This window comes from Embiotoca jacksoni, unplaced genomic scaffold (genome assembly GCF_022577435.1).
Source record: "Embiotoca jacksoni isolate LCO1_2020_lvr unplaced genomic scaffold, fEmbJac1.0.p SCAF_16, whole genome shotgun sequence".
Taxonomy (NCBI): Eukaryota; Metazoa; Chordata; class Actinopteri; family Embiotocidae; genus Embiotoca; species Embiotoca jacksoni.
The window spans coordinates 3,141,431-3,160,803 of record NW_027185296.1 but is presented as its reverse complement, the minus strand read 5'-3'; the positions used below and the strand labels follow the sequence as shown (position 1 = coordinate 3,160,803).

Genomic DNA, 19,373 nt, shown 5'->3' with positions numbered 1-19,373 from the left:
CATGAAAAAAATGATGGTATGAAAATACAAACAATTAACGTAAAGCCAGTGACAAAATATGGAAAGTGCTTTTGACAACCACTTGATACGTACTGATCATTGCGAGTATCTAAGCCTTATTTCTCCACAGGTGACAAGGTTTTAAAATGGCTTTAAAAGATGCTGAGCTGTTTGTCCTCTCCTCCCCGTTCTCAGGTCCCCGCTGTGAGCATGAGGACAGCTGTCTGTCCAGTCCCTGTGCCAACGGTGGAAGGTGCAGCTCTCTGTCTGGTGGTAGCTACACATGTTCCTGTCCTCCTGGCTACAAAGGTCCTCGCTGCCTTAATGACACAAATGAATGCGCTGACACACCCTCTCTATGCCAGAACGAAGGCGGGTGTGTCAACACCCCTGGCTCCTACAAGTGAGAATCTGCTTTCCATTAGTCAACCGTGAAAAATGTCCAGATTTTCTGGAAGACTAATACAAAACAATATGTTATTTTTCCTTCACGAGTTCTTTTACAATTAGCAGATGTTTTCTGTTAAGATTGAAAGACATTAAATTCATGAAATGGACTCTGCCTTTGCTACAGGTGCATCTGTGCATCAGGGTTTACGGGCCAACACTGCGAAAGCTCGTATATCCCTTGCTCACCGTCGCCGTGTCTGAATGGAGGCACCTGTCACCAGAGCTCTGAAACCAGCTACTCCTGCCACTGCCTTCCAGGTAGGATCATCAAACTGGCTTTCGTTTGTTTGTTAAAACCACCACAGCCACCACATACAAAGTGTAAAAAAGATAGTCTGGTTAGTGAGAAAAAGGAAATGTGAAGGGTCTAAAGAGACAGAAATGAAAGGGAAGTCAACTGAATGTAGGACAGGGTTTTTCCCTGCTGGTATAACATGTACCTGCAGCACCCAAGTGTTGGTTTTTTTTTTTTCAAAGCACCTAAACCACTATAGCTTTACTATAAACTTTGTTTAACCAATGTTCGGCAGACAGATTTTGTAAAATAAATATTATAAATATAATAATAAACAACTGACCACCTCCCACCTACGACCACAGCACCTCAACCCTCCAGAAATCTGGAGAAACCCTGTAGGAGTGAGAAAAAGAAAGATACTGTAACTGGCATTTATCTATAAATGAATGTAGCTTTGAGTTTCTGAATTGTTACATTATGTTGTTTGAGGTACAAACAGTGTGATCCTGTAGGCTGGTTGTATTGGACACAGTGTTGTCAGTCTGCTACGGTTAGCAAGTTGACACAACACACACACACACACACACACACACACACACACACACACACACACACACACACGGTTACATTCCTTTAAACTAAAGCATTTGTATTTCATTGATTGTCTTTCCAAATGAACACGTAATTAAAACAAACCAATCATCACATCAATGTCTCTTTCTTTCATCATTGCCAGGTTTCAATGGAACCAACTGTGAGAACAACATCGATGACTGCCCCGATCATCAGTGTGCCAATGGAGGAACCTGCATGGATGGAGTCAATACCTACAACTGTCAGTGCCCTCCTGAATGGACGGGTATGTGTGACCACTATTACACTCATTTTTACCACCATTTCCGTGGCTTACATCATGGTACAGTTTGTACAACTTTCATCCCACATTCTCAAATCCATGCGAAACATCAGGAGTTCTTCATGTGCCTGAAGGGGATCCGTGGCTGAAGATGACCTAAAGCGTGTTTCAACAAGGAATTCAAAAAACAAGTTTTTAGATTTCAAACACGTGTTCATGCAAATAGTTTATTTGCATTATGCTAAAAGCCATCTTAAAAGATCGTCTCGCCTGCTGTCTTAAAAGTGTGTGCTGAGTATGTTATACTAAATATTCTGTGAAATGACATCCACAGCAGGTTATATGTACCTTTTGATTGTGTAGACATCAAAGCCATATCGGATCTCTTTCTCCGTACTTCTGAGGTCTGTACTCTGTCCAAGGCGTGTCTCTGCTAACACACAGCCTTACTGTTTAGAAAAGCAAACATGCATTCATCAGCTTCCTTGGGCCTGTCTGACTTTATGTAGAACGAATCCAAGCGGGGAAAACATGCCAGTAGTTTTGTTGTCTACCAGAAACTCACGAGGTTACTACAGTGAGCTGCGATATGGAGAGCATAAATTGAATTTGTTTCAATTGTTTTCCTCCGCGTCACGCTCACCTTTTCGTCCCCCTCCCACAGGTCAGCACTGTACAGAGGATGTGGACGAGTGTCGGCTGCAGCCAAACACTTGCCAGAATGGAGGGACCTGCAGTAACCTGATTGGCAGCTACGTCTGCGTGTGCGTCAACGGCTGGAGTGGACCCGACTGCTCCGAAAACATCGATGACTGTGCTACAGCTGCATGCAGCACAGGCTCCACGTGCATCGACCGTGTTGCGTCTTTCATCTGTCTCTGCCCCCACGGAAAGACAGGTGGGCTGGCAGTGCAAAACCACGCATATGGGAAACCTTCAAATGCATTATACGAGTGACTGCAAATCTACTGCGTTTAGAGACATAACAGAAAGGCCTTTGATTTCTGATTTGATTTGCCTTTGATTTCTGCACTGAGTGTTGAAATGTAGAGGACTTGAGATTTAGGATTTAGTGGAACAGGTCGAACCAGAATTCATGTTTTTATAAGCAGACAATTTGACTATTTCGCTCAAGGACATTTAGTGTATTTTCAACCGACTGATGACAGGCACATTTTTGGCTTTGGAATAAGTCTTGCATTAAAAGTAAACTTCTCCCCTTTAGCTTGATTGTCTGATGTGGGCATATCCCTGTGGCTTTATTTGAGATTTCGTATCTCAGCACAGATGAGGTTTCACGGTTTTCATTGCGTTACAAGACTTTTTTTTTGTTTTGTTTTTTGTTTTGTTACGAATACCTTTTAACATGGTTTTCTTTACAGGTTTGCTCTGCCACAGAGATGACGCCTGCATCAGTAACCCCTGTAGAGAGGGCTCTCAGTGTGACACCAACCCCATTAGTGGCATGTTCAACTGTAACTGTCCACCTGGATATGTAGGCAGCACCTGCAACATCGACAGAGACGAATGCAGCATTGGTAAGTGTTAGAAACATGCACAACATGTATCTTTGCTTGACTTCTGTTCTTCTTTCAAACATGCCTCTTCACCCTCTGTCACCCCCAGGTACCAACCCATGCGAGCACGGCGGTCAGTGTGTGAACACCGACGGCTCCTTCACCTGTAACTGTGTTAGGGGATACGCTGGGCCACGCTGTGAACAAGATGTCAACGAATGTGCTTCAAATCCCTGCCACAACGATGGCACTTGTCTGGATCGCATTGGGGACTACACCTGCATTTGCATGCCAGGTAAATTTTTCGAGAAATTGTAAATGACCTTACGTTTTAACAAACTTTAGCAGACAAGTGCAGCATTTTAAAATTGTAAGTCTTTGTTGTTGTTTTTTTTAGTTATCTGCAGTGGTTAACAATTGATAGCAAATGTTATTTGGAAGTTAAGGTTGCACAGTTCTTTGAATTGTATTATCAATTACAGATAAAGTATGATCACAAAGATTGACAGTGATTAACAGTCATATCAAATGTTCAGTATTTATTTTTTAATTCCCGGATGTGAATCCACCCAGAGATCTGTGCCCTCGTCCTATGACTCAACTTTTCAAATCTGAAAAAGATTTTCACTATTTTGCTCCTAAATATGAAAAAGTTGTTTATAGAGGTGAATGAGTGTATCAGCTCACCCTGTTTGAATCAGGGTAAATGTCTGGACCAGGTCAGCCGTTTTGTCTGCGAGTGCCCAGCAGGTCAGTACACGTAAAGCTATGTTTAATGTTTTAAATGAACTGTATTGGCGTGTTATTGTGTTCATCACGTTCATGTTCTGTGTACTGTTTTCAGGCTTCAGCGGTGAAATGTGCCAAATAGACATTGATGAGTGTTCCAGCACACCCTGTTTAAATGGGGCCAAGTGTATTGACCGGCCCAACGGATATGACTGTGAATGCGCTGAAGGTAAAAGGGGAATTGCACTCCATGACCCCGAAAATAGTATGTAAGCACCATTTGATCCATGATGCAATAGCTGCAGTTATTATTTTAACAAGATGTCTCCCCCTCCCCCTCCCCCCCAGGGTTCACTGGTCTACTTTGTGAGGATAACATCAATGACTGCGTGCCAGCGCCGTGCCACCATGGTGTGTGTAAGGACGGCATCGCCACTTTCTCCTGTGAGTGCAACCCTGGATACACAGGCTCCATCTGCAACATCCAGGTCCAGGAGTGCCACAGCAACCCTTGTCAGAACCGAGGACGCTGCATTGACTTGGTTAATGCCTACCAGTGCAACTGTCCACAGGGAATCACAGGTAGGTACTTAATGCGCTGCAAATACTCTTCAAAAAGCCTGCAGGGCGAGACAAGTTGATCTGAATTTATTCGGAAAAGAAAGCGTGTAATTTGTTATGTGGAACAGAAACAATGCATGCAGTTTTCCAACAGCTGTGATTGAGGCTGATAGTCTATCAACCTAAAAACAACCACACCGGTGTGTGCTGTGGTCACTGATGTACAATGAATGTAATCATCAAAATAGTTGATGCGTTTTCTCATTAGTCTCTTGTCTGCCTAACAACAACACCTGGTTGCTACAGTAACCATTTATACTGAACTGTCAGCACAAAACAGATTGTTTTGGTAGTAGTTCCACAATGCTTTGTTATACCTTTTCACTTTAAATGAGCTCTCCAGATTTTTATTTGAAAGAATTTAAATCTGAGCATTTCTAAGTAATCCGTTCACCAAATAGTAGCAGGGGCCAAAATCACGTTAACGTACTCCAGAGAGTTCTCCCTTGATTGATTCTTGTGCCCCATGAAAGTTTAGTGCTGAGAGAGCAGCTCAAATTGAATCGAAAGACTCCCACCCCCCACATCTAGAGTTTCCTGTGTAGTTTTTACATGTGTTGTAAAGTCAAAAACTGTGTGTGTGCGCATGTGTGTGGAGCAGTCACAAGTCTGGGTCGAGTGGTGCTAACCCATGTGGCTCTGTGGATTAGTCAGCTCAGTTCAGTGCGTTGTACCAGCCTGAGGCCTGGTACTGAAGTCTGTTCTTTACTCACTTTACCAAAACTGGTGTCAGATCACCCTGTCGCGTCTGCTTTCAGGTTTCATACACTCACTTCCCCTCTTCAGATGTGCCTTCTTCTCTCAGTTTTTACTTCGTATTTCATTCCTGTTTAATTCCTTTTATTCAGTTCTTTGTTTCTTTTCCACCTCCTCTGACTCTCTCGTGCTCATTCCACCTTCAATAATTGTTCTGTGAATGTTAATCGCTGATGTCGTACTTGCAGCTTTCTGTGCTGTATTAAAGGACTGTCTCAGTTTTTGGTCACATTTTCTCTCACATTTATTTGGAGTCTTACACCCCCTGGTGGTAAATTCGTTTTACATTTTTTTTTTTGACTGCCATCTATTTTGCCTCTCATGCTCACTTGTCATTACGCTACTTTTAAATGCCAGCAAACATTACACATTCAGATAAAAACGATAAAGCATATAACCTGACTATTGTTACTTTACATGAGTTTGTCTTTGTCTATTTTTTTCTCCTCAGGTGTGAACTGTGAGATCAATGAGGATGACTGTGCCAGCAACCCTTGTGAGTATGGAGAGTGCCAGGATGGCATCAACGAGTACAAATGTGTGTGCGCCCCTGGGTATACAGGTATGTACCTCAGTAGATCAATGTGTTTAAAAAATGAGGCAGGATTGAAATGGCTCAGTATTTATAATACTCCAACCTAAGTCCACTGAAATCAGCACATTAATCAAGCCTACGCTTTTGATACAACTAATCTCTTTGAATTGCTCTCTAATAGGAGATAAATGTGATGTGGACATCAATGAGTGTAAGTCAAACCCATGTATGAGCGGAGGGACCTGCATGGACAAGGTCAACGGGTTCCACTGCCTGTGTCCAGCCAGCACCCACGGCCCTCTGTGCCTATCTGGGACTGACCACTGTGCCCCGCAGCCTTGTGTGCACGGAGAATGTATTGAACAGCAATATGGGTATGTTAACCTTTCACCGTTGCTCTGATGTATGTTTTATGTTCTGTGATACAACTGTTTGTTTTAAGTCGAACACTTCATGGTGGGGTAACATAAAATAGTTTAATAATAGCTGTGGCAATTTTTAAAGAACTATAAGGTAAAGCCGCCTTTGGTGCAACACCCAATTCACCCCCCCCCCCTCCCTCCCCTCACCATTGTTTTATTTTGGTAGTATCTGCTCATAGACGTGGAGCCCCCCTGCTGAAAATTCCAGCCTGCCTTTGTTTCCAAATTTGTAGCAGCTCCACATTAAACTGGAGCATCAGTGCTAATACTTGTATATAGTAATCCGAGTCATAGCTGTTCTGGAGGTGCTGAAACTTATGCCGGAGATGCTGGAGTTCAAGGACCTGCCATGTGTCTTAATTTCACATTTTCGACTTTTCCTTTCCTGTCCTTCGTGTCAAGGTACCGTTGTGAGTGTGAAGCTGGCTGGGTCGGACAGCACTGTGAGAACGAAAAGGATGAATGCCAGCCAAATCCATGCCAAAATGGCGGCACCTGTGTGGACAGACATAATGGCTACACCTGTCAGTGCCAACTTGGATTCAGAGGTAACACCACTACGATAAATAATTTGATCTCAGTAAAGTATTTTTGAGCCATATTTCCAACCAATCAATTGAAGAAAAAGAACCAAGTTTTAAAGATGCAGACTCGAGGCTTCCACATCACACTTGTATATTTTCCTATTGGACCAGAATTGACTTTCAAACCAGTGATGTCACAAATCCTGCTCGCAAGTACTCTCTTTAAACTCTGATATTGGCTGGAGTTCGGAGAAACTTTCCACTTTCAGCAGAAGGATTTTCCAGTGTAAAACTGCACTTCCATCATTCTGCATCCAAGAGAAGTAGAGGGAGACTTTAAAAACGGAATACGTGAATCACTCCTCCTCTCTCGTCAGGTGTGAGCTGTGAGAAGAACGTAGATGAATGTGCTTCTGGGCCCTGTCTGAACCAAGGCATATGTATCGATGAAGTCAACAGTTACACATGCCAGTGTAGTCCACCATTCACAGGTTAGTGATCACATCTCTATCATAACATATTCAACATCCCAGCATGCGATTACACACTTTGTAATGGCCACCTGAATATCCTTTTAGTGAAGATTTCCATCACCGTGTTTTTATCATTCTGAAAAAAAAAATCTGTGTGAAAATAGGTCAACACTGTGAGGAGGAACAGGTTCCCTGTGCCTCTCATCCATGTGAACGAGGAGGAGTGTGCCGTCCATCTGCAGATTACACCTCTTACACCTGTCGATGTCCAACTGGTTGGCAAGGTATGTGTGTGTGTGTCTGCAAAGTGTTGTGTTCCTCAGTATGTTTGGATCTGAGACAAGAGGAAAGAACAAAAAGAGACCACGTGCCTGAGTGCAAATCATAACTAATATAGCATATTACTGCTAGATTGATGCTGTGCCAACAGTTGTCGCTTTTTTGTTCACAATTTTTTAGGTACGCGCTGCAATGAGGACATGAATGAATGCCTAAAGAACCCTTGTAAAAATGGGGGTCGTTGCATGAACAGCCTGGGGAGCTACATGTGTAAATGTCAACCTGGATACAGTGGACACAACTGTCAGACCGACATTGACGACTGCACACCAAGTGAGTTTCACTTCAACTAATTTAGTCACCTTATTATCATTGGCTCCGACATTATGACGCTCATGTGCCAGTGGTGCTCTTAAGACATACGCTTGTCGTCTCCCCTTTCTAGACCCGTGCCTGAATGGAGGCTCTTGCGTGGACGACGTCGGGAGCTTCTCCTGTGACTGTCGCCCGGGTTTTGCAGGGGAGCGCTGTGAGACCGAGGTCGATGAGTGTGCCAGCCAGCCCTGCAGGAACGGTGCCATCTGCCAGGACTACGTCAACAGCTTTGTGTGCATGTGTCAAGCGGGATTTAATGGAATCCTCTGTGAACACAACATCCCTGAATGTACTGAGAGGTGAGCCATTTATTCAACCCGCGATTAATACAACCTGCATTTTAGGGCCGTGTTTAATTCTTCTGTTCCCCTGCATTTCATTCTTCCGAGACGATTTTTGTTGAGAACTCGTGACTGAGAAACTGAGAGAAAGAATATGAATGCTGTTTTGAACGATTTTAGATTTGATCGGAAATCCGCCCGCGGTTCTTGTGGATTTGACACTTCACCAGGAGGTCATGTACTAGCAGGTTTTAAAGAATTTGTTTTCATTAACCTCTGCTTTCTTTTTCTCCTTCCCCCCAGCTCGTGTCTGAATAATGGGACGTGCATTGATGACATCAATGCTTTTTCCTGCCGTTGCCGCCCTGGTTTCTATGGGGTATTCTGTGAGTACGAGCAGAACGAGTGCGACTCTCAGCCTTGCAAGAACGGAGGCACCTGCACTGACGGCCTGGGCACCTACCGCTGCACCTGCCCCGTCGGATACAATGGACCGAACTGCCAGGTAAAATGTCTGCCACTGCAAGGGCACATCATGTTTCTGCAGAAACATGTTCTTCGCAGCTAAAAAGTATTGTATTAGTTAACAACTGAAGTACCCAGCAAAGGATGTTGATGCAGTTATATTCCTTCTGTTTGCGTAGTATTTGCATCCTCTTTTAACACTCTGTCCGTTCCTCCTTTGTTTGCAGAACTATGTGAACCTGTGCAGCCAGGTGCGCTGTCATAATGACGGCACCTGCTCTCAAACAGCAACTTCCTGGATCTGCCACTGTCAAATAGGATGGACAGGACTTTACTGTGACGTCCCCAACATATCCTGCCAGGACGTCGCTGCCAGGAGTGGTGAGGCACTACTTCCTGTTGATTTGTTGTTTCAGCTAAAAAGGACACGATTGGGGAAGACAAACACTTTTAAATAATGATAAGGATTATATAGGAAATGAATTACTTATTTATATCACCCAAAGACAAAAGTGTCATGAAGTGTTGTTTCAATGTAGCCTGATATCGATAATTTTGTCGGTTTCCTGCATAAACTTTCATCAGACGAAATATTGAAATAGGTAGTACAAGTTGTGATTCTTTTTACTCCATACGGGCCTCCTTCTCCAAATTACTGCAGGTCAAGAGGTGGAGAATGTGTGTAAAAACGCGGGGCGGTGTGTAAATGTGGCCAATTCCCATCAGTGTCAGTGTCAGCCAGGATACATGGGCAGCTACTGTCAAGACATGGTCGATGAGTGCCGGTCAAACCCTTGTCGCAATGGAGCGACATGCAAGGATTATCAGGGCACATATGAGTGTATCGTAAGTACATGCTTGGCTTTTTTGTTTGTTTGTTTGTTTGTTTGTTTCCAAAGGTGGTTGTAAGGGTGCAGATTTTTTTATGTTCAAACCCACAATGAAGTAACCTCTGTTTCTTGTTTCATTGCTCCAGTGTAAACCAGGCTTCCAGGGGGTGAACTGTGAGTATGATGTTGATGAATGCCACTCTAAGCCCTGCCTCCACGGAGGAACGTGTATCAACCTCATCCACCGCTTTACCTGTTCCTGCCCACCTGGAACACACGGTGAGTCTGCATTATAGAGGATTAAATGATAGGTGCCCTGCAAAGTTTCTTAAAAGCAGCTTGGAACTTAAAATGTGGACAACAACTGCCCCTATTAGTTAGAGATAACCATTTCCAATTCTATAACAGTGGGATGATGAAATAGCACCATCCTCTGTTGGCTCCGCTGCTTCAGTAGTTCTTACAGTGGGAAGGAACGTATGTTGTATTTTGTATGAAATCAAACGTTGGCCTGAATGCCTCTAAAAATAATATTAAAACCAGATCAAATCCTGTTGTGAAAAATATTTATTTGACTTGATACACGCAGTTATATCTGTCTTTTCTTTGCTCTGTAGGACTCCAGTGTGAAGTAAATGAGGATGACTGTGCTCCGAAGGCCGACTCTTGGGAGCCTCGCTGTCTGAATGGCGGACAGTGTGTGGATGGTGTGGGCCGTTACACGTGCTCCTGCCCCGCAGGGTTCGTCGGCGAGCACTGTGAGGGAGATCTGAACGAATGCCTGTCTGGGCCCTGCCACGCTCTCGGAAGCCTTGACTGCATTCAGCTGGTCAACGATTACCAGTGCCGCTGTCGCCTTGGATACACGGGTACATTCATATTAGCTGCTCTGGGGGGGGACATAACACCACCACAAATATCTCTTTATCAATGAAAAAGCAAGGCGTTAGTGTTTTTTTCTGCAGTGTGTCAGCATCAGAGATATTTGAATAATTCATTAAGCCTGTCAAGTGTTGCTGCTGTTAAATTTTTCTCTCGCCGGGTTCTTCTTTTTCTCTTCCCGCTCCTTGTTTCCTCAGGTCATCATTGTGAATCCAGGGTGGATCTGTGTCTGTCTAAGCCATGCCATAACAGTGGCATCTGCTCTATGAACATGAGTTCAGTACATGGCTACACCTGCTCTTGTCCTCCTGTAAGTTGTCTTCAACAGCATTTATACAGCACTTTGGCGTTATAGGATCACCTATACCCTCTTTTTATGCTCGCAAACGGCCTTTCCAGTCATGCATGTAACACTACACTCTCATTATTGTAACTGTTATATAAACAAGATTACTGTTTTTTTACATGAAGGTTTTGATTAACAGCGTGCTGCTCCTCAATGTTTGAATTAACTGTTGGCAGGCATCATTTTTCGTGGATGTTTGGATTTTTTTTTTGCACATGTAACAAAGTTCATGGCGTGAACGGCACGCAAAGTGATGTCTCAACAAAGAGTGTCTTTTGCTGGCAGTGGTGTGAAAAAACAAAGCACTGATTTTGGCAGGAGTGTCAGAGATTGTATTATAGTTCATAAGCGCAAAAAAAAAAATCAATACCAGTGATTATTAAGCAGTAAATGTTAACTTTGGTTAAAGCCTGTTTCCCAATCTTTTCAATGGAATACAACACCAGTAATTTGTATCTGATGCTTAGTTATCCTTAGGATAAAGGATCTATTTCATTAATCTGTCATGAATTGTTTAATGTGTGCATACTAAGTCACTGCAGAAGATGAAAGCAGATAGGTGGCTGACGGGTGATTTCCTGTCTTTAGTCGAACGTCTTTTCACACTAAGTGCCTGTTTTTCTCTCCACTAACCTCTTCCTCCCTATTTATTCTCATGCTTGCTTCAGAGGGCCACACCATGGCTCAGGTATAGTAGACTAGCAACAGATTTGTAGGACCAACTCGATATGCACTTATTACAATAGTTTGATCAAGTGTCAGCTGTAAAGTTTTATTAACCTTTTACAAACGTTACAACCTTTCAAATGAGCATTACTATCACACCTAAACAACGCGTTGTGCTTTCTAGGGCTTTACTGGATTCAGCTGCGGTGAAATAGAGGGCTACAACTGTGCAAAACTACATTGCCAGAATGGTGGGCGCTGTGTGGTGTCAGCGGTTGGTCATCTGTACTGCCGGTGCCAGCCAGGCTTCATTGGGCCACACTGTGAGAACGAGCAGAAGTGTTCTTTGACCTGCAAAAATGGAGGAACCTGCATCAAAGACCCAATCAACCCATACCAGCACCGCTGCCTCTGTTCCGTGCTCTTCTCTGGACAATACTGTGAGAACAAACTGGTCGTACCACACACTCCAACCTGCCCCTATCTGCAGTGTAAGATGCAGTCGGGGGATCAAGTGTGTGACAATCAGTGCAACAACCATGAATGTCAGTGGGATGGAGGAGACTGCTCACTCAACTGGCGGCAGCCTTGGCTTAACTGCACCGCCAGTGTTCCCTGCTGGAACCTCTTTAAAAATGGACAGTGTGATAAGGAGTGTGACAACTCTGGCTGCCTCTTTGACAGCTTTGAATGCCAGCAGACCTCAACGGGCTCCTGCAAGTATGTGACTCTCTTCTTCATTTTGTCATTGCTTTTTCAGCTACATATTAAAGTACAAAATATTGTTTAAAGCCAAATCACAAACACATATTTTTCTTATGCCGTGTACTTTTAGGTATGACAAGTACTGCGCAGACCACTATGGTAACGGCATCTGTGACCAGAGCTGCTACATGGAGGCTTGTGGCTGGGACGGCTTGGACTGCTCCGCTAACATTCCAGCCAATCTGGCGGACGGCACCCTGGTTATTGTGGTCCGGCTGCAGCCTGAGGAGCTGCTGGGAGACTTGAGGGGTTTCTTACGCTCCCTAGGAGCCCTGCTGCACACCAACCTGCAGGTGAAGCTGAAGGAAAATAAGGAACCGATGGTGTTCCCTTTCTATGGGGAGCAAGAGAAGCAGGGACAACATATACTGAGGAGCCGAAGCAAACGGGAGCTGGAGAGGGAGGTTATTGGGTAAGGGTAGTGGAGCACTCACATAATCACACGTCTTGGTAGTTATCATCTGTCAATAGCTTGAAATTAATCACCAAATCACCCCTTATTGTTAACTGGGTTTGTATTTTCTCAACTGTCCATGCAGCTCTGTGGTGCACCTGGAAATCGATAACCGTGAATGTTCCCAGACTTCGGTTAACTGCTTTTCCAACACGGATGAGGCTGCGTCCTTCATTGCTGCTGCACACATCAAGGCAGAACTGCCTTACCCTCTAGTGTCTGTTGAGAGTAAGTGGGCCTGTCATTCAGCGGTTAATGGAATTTAAGTGCTTGATTTTTAGATAAACACCTAAATGTAAAGAAGATAAAACAGCTGGGTTTTTCATCTGGTGTATCATTCAGGTAGTCCAAAAGGTCCGTCTGAGCCACAGGTGCTGCTGTACCTGATTGGAGTAGCAGTGGTTATTATACTGCTTATCCTGGTGCTGGGGATGCTAGCAGCCAAGAGGAAGCATAAACACGGTGTCCTGTGGCTGCCCGACGGCTTCTTGGCCACGAAAAATGACAAGAGGAGAGAGCCTGTCGGACAGGATGACTTTGACATGAAGTGAGTGAATATAAGAGCATTTAAAACCGGATAATATGATCACAACTACTGGGTGTAAACTGGTAAAAATGTCAGCATTTTGAGATGATCTGGGGGAAATGTAGAGCGGAGAAAGTAGTGAAACCTGTGTAGGAAACTTTATGTTTAATAGTGAGAACAACTCGAAGGCAGCAATAGGAGTTTGTGGTTAAACTGTCCAGTGACAAATACTTCGAGTGCAAAACACAGCACAGCATGCATGCCGAGTCCTGGAGTACATGTCAGAATGAAACTGTACTGTCTTTTAAACTTCAGTCTTTTTCTCATATCAGGAATTTTAAGACACAGGATGGAACCTTGATTGATGGAGGTCAGAGTCAGAGATGGCTGGAAGATGAGGTCCCATCCAAGAAACCAAGAGTAAGTGAATTATAAGTGAAAAGCAGTGGTCCACATAAACTCCATGGATTGAGAAATATTTGGGACATGCGGAAAGATTTTTGGTTGTTGTGAATTTTGTTGTGAGCTCCATTTCTTTTTGTAGACCGAAGACAAACCCCTGCTGCCCATCCCTATGGACGGAGGTGTTGACCGCAGAGAGTGGACCCTGCAGCACCGCAAAGCTGCCGACATCACCCTCACTCCTCCGCAGGCCGACCTGGATGCCGACTGTCTGGATGTTAATGTCAAAGGACCCGGTGAGAAAACAACAACATCTAGACCGAAAGATCCGATTAATTGTCAATACTTTTTGTTTAGTCATGAATTTCTCCCCTCTCAAGACGGGTTTACCCCTCTGATGCTGGCATCGCTGCGTAACGGCGGAGGCCCAGACTGCAGCCTGCACGGAGAAGAGGAGGAAGAGAGTGGTGGAGATGAACCGGGGCCGAGTGTCATTTCAGACCTGATCGCTCAGGGTGCCTCTTTGATGGCTCAGACTGATCGTACTGGAGAAACGGCTCTCCACCTGGCTGCCCGCTACGCCAGGGCGGATGCTGCTAAGAGGCTGCTGGACGCCGGAGCGGATCCCAACGCCCATGACAACATGGGCAGAACTCCTCTGCACGCCGCAGTGGCAGCCGATGCCCAGGGAGTCTTTCAGGTGAGACGACTCTCTGATCAGAAGCAGATATTAAATATGAATTCCATCTATTTATATCAGCCATTTTAGATACGTTTATGTTGACACCAGCTCCACCGCTGTAGCTAAAACATCAACTGCAATCAATGGCGAAGATCATTTCTGCGAACGGATATTTACTGAAATTCTTATCACTATAGTCAGCCGTGAGTTATTAACGATATCTCTTGTGTTCATGTTCTCCCAGATCCTCATCCGCAATCGTGCAACAGAGCTGGATGCCAGGATGAATGACGGCACGACTCCACTGATCCTGGCAGCCAGGCTGGCTGTGGAGGGCATGGTGGAAGAGCTGATCCACTGCCACGCCGACATCAATGCTGTAGATGACCACGGTCAGAAAACCACATTTCTCTTCTTTGTCTGAAGTCTCGTGTTTGTGTTGGATGTCCGGTTTATCAATTACTGCATGTTCTCAGCAGTATTGGTTCAGTTCTTTTAGATTTGGTCAGATAAGTAACAGCAAAGACCTACAAAGCTCTTGAGTAGTAGCCGAAGATGATTAGAAATGAAATGTAACAGAAACAATGGCCAACAAATAGTAATAACTCTTCCCTGGTTAACATGGATGTCCTTTTTTTGTCTTTTTGTTAATCACCACATCATTTTAGGCAAATCTGCTCTGCACTGGGCAGCTGCAGTTAATAATGTGGAGGCCACTCTTGTGCTTTTGAAGAATGGAGCCAATCGTGACATGCAAGACAACAAGGTGGGGTTCTCGTCTTTTCATATATGCTCTTTCTTTGTTCAAGTTATGAGTGCTCTATATCCAGTGGTGTGACAGCAATAAAAACACACGTACGGTTAGTAAAAGTAAAGATATAAAATGGCTCAAGTAAAAATTAAAACAACACTAAAGAAATAGCACAAGTACAAATAAATACTGAACGTTAAAGCTGCATTTAACATAGCAATGAGACTTAAATCCAGAAATATATTTTTTCTGTTCTTAAAAATTCTCAAAGAATGAATTGGTATATCTTTTTTTAAATAACTGCCTGTGATGCGATGTGTCAGGTGGAGTGACATTTTTTTTGCTGTGTTTCCTTCAGGAGGAGACTCCGTTGTTTCTTGCAGCCCGAGAAGGCAGCTTCGAGGCCGCTCAGGTCCTCCTCGACCACTACTCCAATCGTGACATCACTGATCACCTGGATCGGCTTCCCCGCGACACCGCTCAAGAACGCATGCATCACGACATAGTCCGTCTGCTGGACCAGTACAATTTGGTTCACAGTCCACACAACGGGCCTAACCACATGGGCGGAGGGGGAAACTCCTCCGTTATGTGTGGGGCCAATGGAGCGGGCTTCATCGGCATGCGGCAGGGACCACAGGGAAAGAAGAGCAGGCGGGGAGGAGGTGGGGCGAAGGTGGGAGGTGTTGGCGGGGCGGCGAAAGACCTCAAAGAGATGAAATCCAAAAGGAGAAAGAAGCCTGCTGGAGGAGAGGGCCCGGGTTTGGGCGCCGGAGTTGGAGGAGCAAACGGAGGAGGTGGCACGAACGGTGTGAAGGCAGCAGGGGGACTTCCAGAGAGCTCCGTCACCATGTCACCTGTCGACTCCCTGGAATCGCCGCACTCCTACACCGGTGACGTTTCAGGCGCCGTCTCCACCACAGCAAATTCCCCTCCCCTCCTGAGCACCTCCAACTCGCGACCAATGCTGCCGCCTGTGAGCCACATGCTGGGGCAGCAGCAGGGCTGGGTGGGCATGACCAAGCACGGCTACGGCAGCCACATGTTTGGCCTCGTTCCCCACCAGATGGGGGGATCCCATCCTGGCATGGCGCAACACCACAGCCAGGGCCCAATGCTGACTCCCATGAATGTCACCATGAGCAGGGAGCAGCTGCCGCCCATCGTCACGTTCCAGATGATGGCCCCCGGAGCAGGCCAGGCCATGCTGAAGCAACCTCAGCCGGGGCAGGTACAAGTCACGCAGTCCCAGGGGCAGAACCAGGGTCAGGGTCACTCCCAGCAGGGACCCGGGCACCTCCACTGCACCCAGGGTATGATGTACCAGATGTCTGAGCAGATGGGCATGGGACACGGGCTTTCCCACACCCTGCAGCACCCCCACACCGTCAGCCACGGAGGCCACGGGGGGATCGAGGGCCAGCCTCGGCCACTGTCCTCCTACCCGCCCATGCAGAGCCCCGTGGATAAATACCCGACGCCCCCCCTCGCAGCACAGTTACACCACCGCTGGCTCAGAAGGCACCACGCCCGGCCACTCTGCCCACCCACCGAGCGAGCACCCGTATCTCACCCCTTCCCCCGAATCCCCAGACCCTTGGTCCTCATCCTCGCCGCACTCCAACTCGGACTGGTCTGACGTCACCACCAGCCCCACCCCTCTGGGGAACTCCCACCACGCACTGCCGTCAACGCACCACACACACATTCCAGAGCAGGTGCAGCTGCAGCCACAGTCGCAACCGATGCAGCAGTCCTCTCAACAGCCGCAGCTCGGAAACATGCAGGTGTTTGCGTAGGCCTGCCAAGAGGAAAGCAGAAACGGACTGACTTCGACGTTCTGTGTAGTTTAAATAACGACACGCAGTAACACATTGAATGCTTTTTTTTTTTTCCACTTCTCTCTTTAATTCTCGTGTTTTGTTCGTCATTATGATAATCAGTCGCCTCCCTTTTATATTTTCTTCTCCTCTTTGCACTTAAGAAAGCTGTGTATAGTTTCTGAAACGTCGGTAAGTGCTATCAGCTAGAAATCAAAATGTTCTCAGTATCAAGACTGTGCCCGAGCTGAAATCATTTTTCTGTGTAGCGTCTTTGATCCCAGCGTCCTCTGCTCTCTGAGGGCTCCAGTCATGACTTTTCTTTTTGTTCTTTGGCACCGAACACACAAACTGTTTATTGAGGGATCATTGAGGAGCTGCAGGCCAGATGGCAGTCAGCTGGTGTTGCATCAGACAAACAGAACGGGACCGTTGAGATGGACACGGAGACGGGACTGTGGACTTCCTGCTTTGATATTGTCTGCCCTGGATGACATTATTTCTTTCTGCTATATGCTATCCTTACGTGTTGTTTAGTGTCACGAGCCTGCCTCTACTCACTCCATTCACTCTTGTTTTGTTAATATGATGGGTCAGACTCAGTTAATGCTTTTATTCTCAAAGCAAAACTACCTGCCTTTGTGTTTCTTATTTTTTTTTGTGCATTGTTTTTATTGTCCTAAAGGGGAATTTTTCTAAAAGGCGCGATTAGAAAGACAAACACCTAAATAATGACACATTAAAAACAAATGCACACTGAGGCAACTTATTACTGTGGGTTTTCAGTATGCGTTACGCGTAAGCATTTGAAATGTATTTTAGTGCATTGATTACAATCGGTACATTAATAGTGTTTCCCATCAAACATGATCAGTTGATAAGAGGCTTTGCGCACTCGTGTTTTCAAGGCAGTTACTGTTTCAGAAATACAGAAGAGTTGATTTGAAAACCAAATCCGAGTGTGCGGACGTCTCGCCACGACGTTTTGTTGAGGGATTCGTTCAGACCATTTATGCAAAACCGTGCATTAGTTTTGTCACGCTCGTTCCTGTTGCGTCATGAGGTTTAGCATTTTGTAAGACGACATGTACATACGATTAGAGCTCATTCTGCTTGTTATAACTGAGGCAAAGATATCGTTGACTTTGTAAAATGTCTTTTTTTTTTATTTTTTTTTTTATATGAATACTGTTCGCACTTCCTGAATGATTCTGAATGTTACAGAGGCGCATGTTTTTGTTGTTGTTGTTGTTGTTTTTTTGTTGTTGTTGTTTTTTTTTATCTTTAAGCTGCCTCTTCTCTAAATAGTTCTTCTTTCAAAATGATGTAACCAGTTTTGCTTTGCTACAATCAGAGTGTGTCTCAGCACCGTCTGTAGTCCTCACGATTCATAAACCAAGTCTGGAGGTGAGTATGGTAAACTCTCTTTTTTCTTTTCTTTCGTCCTCCTCTTTAAAGTTGATGTCGAGCATAGGTTTTTGTGTGACTGCTCGGTCAACGCGGACAATCAGTCACACGTTTTAACTTTTTGAAGCTTAAAAAAGGAACATCAGCGTCTCTTTAAGACCAAATTTTATCTTTATTCAGCCAAAAATACATCGTTTCCAAATTTCTGTCAGTTGTTGTTCTTCGTTCGCAAAAGTCTTGCGATCTATCAAAAGTCGAGACACGCGGCACATCCTGCGCCGACGTAAAGGTCACCTTTGTTTGGGATTACTACCGTGTAAACAAACCAAATGTTCAAGTGTTATCAATATTCCCATTATCCGACACTCGAGGGCCTCGTTCTTTATACATACGTACAATATCCCTGTAGTTTCACAAACACGTGTTCTGTACATTTAAGGTGTCAGTTCCCGTACATATGCAAGGCTATGTGTCTATATTCTGTATATAAAATGTTTTTGTTGTTGTTGTTGTTTATTGTACTTTCCTGTGTTAACCAAATAGCCCATAATATACATGCAATATGAAGTAGTTGTCACCATGTTTGTATAAGGTAGAACTAAAACTGATGAATTTTATGTTGGAAAAAAAAAAACAAATGATCAACCAAATGTGTTCTCTGAAATAAAGCCCAGATCTTCATAGATTTGTGAGCGTATGTTCTTTTTCTAAACCATCGTTTTCTTCACAGGTTCGTGCACATTGCTGGTGTTGATTCTGAGATTGATTTCAAGTGGGTTCAAAATCAGGCCTCAAACACATTCTGCTGTAAAAATGTGGCTATTTGAAGATAGAAGTTCAGACCGACGCTTGATTCCTTCTTCCCGATTGATTCTGTTTCTCAGTTTTGTAATTCCAACACAGCAGAGGAGCGAAGTTTGATAGATAATCACAGTATTTTACTGAAAAATAAAAGATAAAGATAAAATAAGACTTCATTAATCCCGCGGTGGTGAAATTTAGTTCAGAATACAAAAAAAAAACCAACAGTATTCAACTAATTGTGATTTGCCTTTCAGGGCCTCAGATTTACCTTAACTACTTTTAAATAACTTTTCCCCTCAATTTACCTTACAATCACTACATAAATGCGCAATTGTACTTAAATATATATTTTTAGTGATCATAGGAAATTACGAAAGTCAGAGACAATAGTTTCTACCCTAAAAATCTGGATTATATTGACAGTGAAAGTGTGGATCACAGGTTCAGTCTTGTGCATTCAGCACCACTAATGTCACAAACACTGGTCTTCAGTGCAATGCTGATAAAACTCAAAAAA

The 19,373-nt window shown here is 44.5% G+C and overlaps 1 protein-coding gene across 1 annotated transcript in view; it reads left to right on the top strand.

Annotated features, from left to right (window-relative positions):
- The window catches only part of notch2 (notch receptor 2), a 42,306-nt gene extending 23,573 nt beyond the window's left edge, over positions 1 to 18,733 (top strand). Inside the window, 33 exon segments of the mRNA XM_069150265.1 lie at positions 196 to 403; positions 575 to 708; positions 1,425 to 1,547; positions 2,209 to 2,442; positions 2,927 to 3,082; positions 3,171 to 3,389; positions 3,725 to 3,811; positions 3,906 to 4,019; positions 4,139 to 4,372; positions 5,619 to 5,729; positions 5,884 to 6,076; positions 6,527 to 6,672; positions 7,026 to 7,139; positions 7,286 to 7,405; positions 7,581 to 7,733; positions 7,846 to 8,074; positions 8,360 to 8,561; positions 8,749 to 8,902; positions 9,183 to 9,367; positions 9,498 to 9,630; positions 9,969 to 10,220; positions 10,431 to 10,543; positions 11,430 to 11,965; positions 12,081 to 12,422; positions 12,550 to 12,692; positions 12,807 to 13,011; positions 13,323 to 13,410; positions 13,535 to 13,688; positions 13,773 to 14,092; positions 14,319 to 14,466; positions 14,743 to 14,840; positions 15,184 to 16,305; positions 16,307 to 18,733. Of these exon segments, the coding sequence (XP_069006366.1) occupies positions 196 to 403; positions 575 to 708; positions 1,425 to 1,547; positions 2,209 to 2,442; positions 2,927 to 3,082; positions 3,171 to 3,389; positions 3,725 to 3,811; positions 3,906 to 4,019; positions 4,139 to 4,372; positions 5,619 to 5,729; positions 5,884 to 6,076; positions 6,527 to 6,672; positions 7,026 to 7,139; positions 7,286 to 7,405; positions 7,581 to 7,733; positions 7,846 to 8,074; positions 8,360 to 8,561; positions 8,749 to 8,902; positions 9,183 to 9,367; positions 9,498 to 9,630; positions 9,969 to 10,220; positions 10,431 to 10,543; positions 11,430 to 11,965; positions 12,081 to 12,422; positions 12,550 to 12,692; positions 12,807 to 13,011; positions 13,323 to 13,410; positions 13,535 to 13,688; positions 13,773 to 14,092; positions 14,319 to 14,466; positions 14,743 to 14,840; positions 15,184 to 16,305; positions 16,307 to 16,624 (7,088 nt within the window). The 3' untranslated portion in view covers positions 16,625 to 18,733.
- Positions 18,734 to 19,373: the final 640 nt, after the last annotated feature.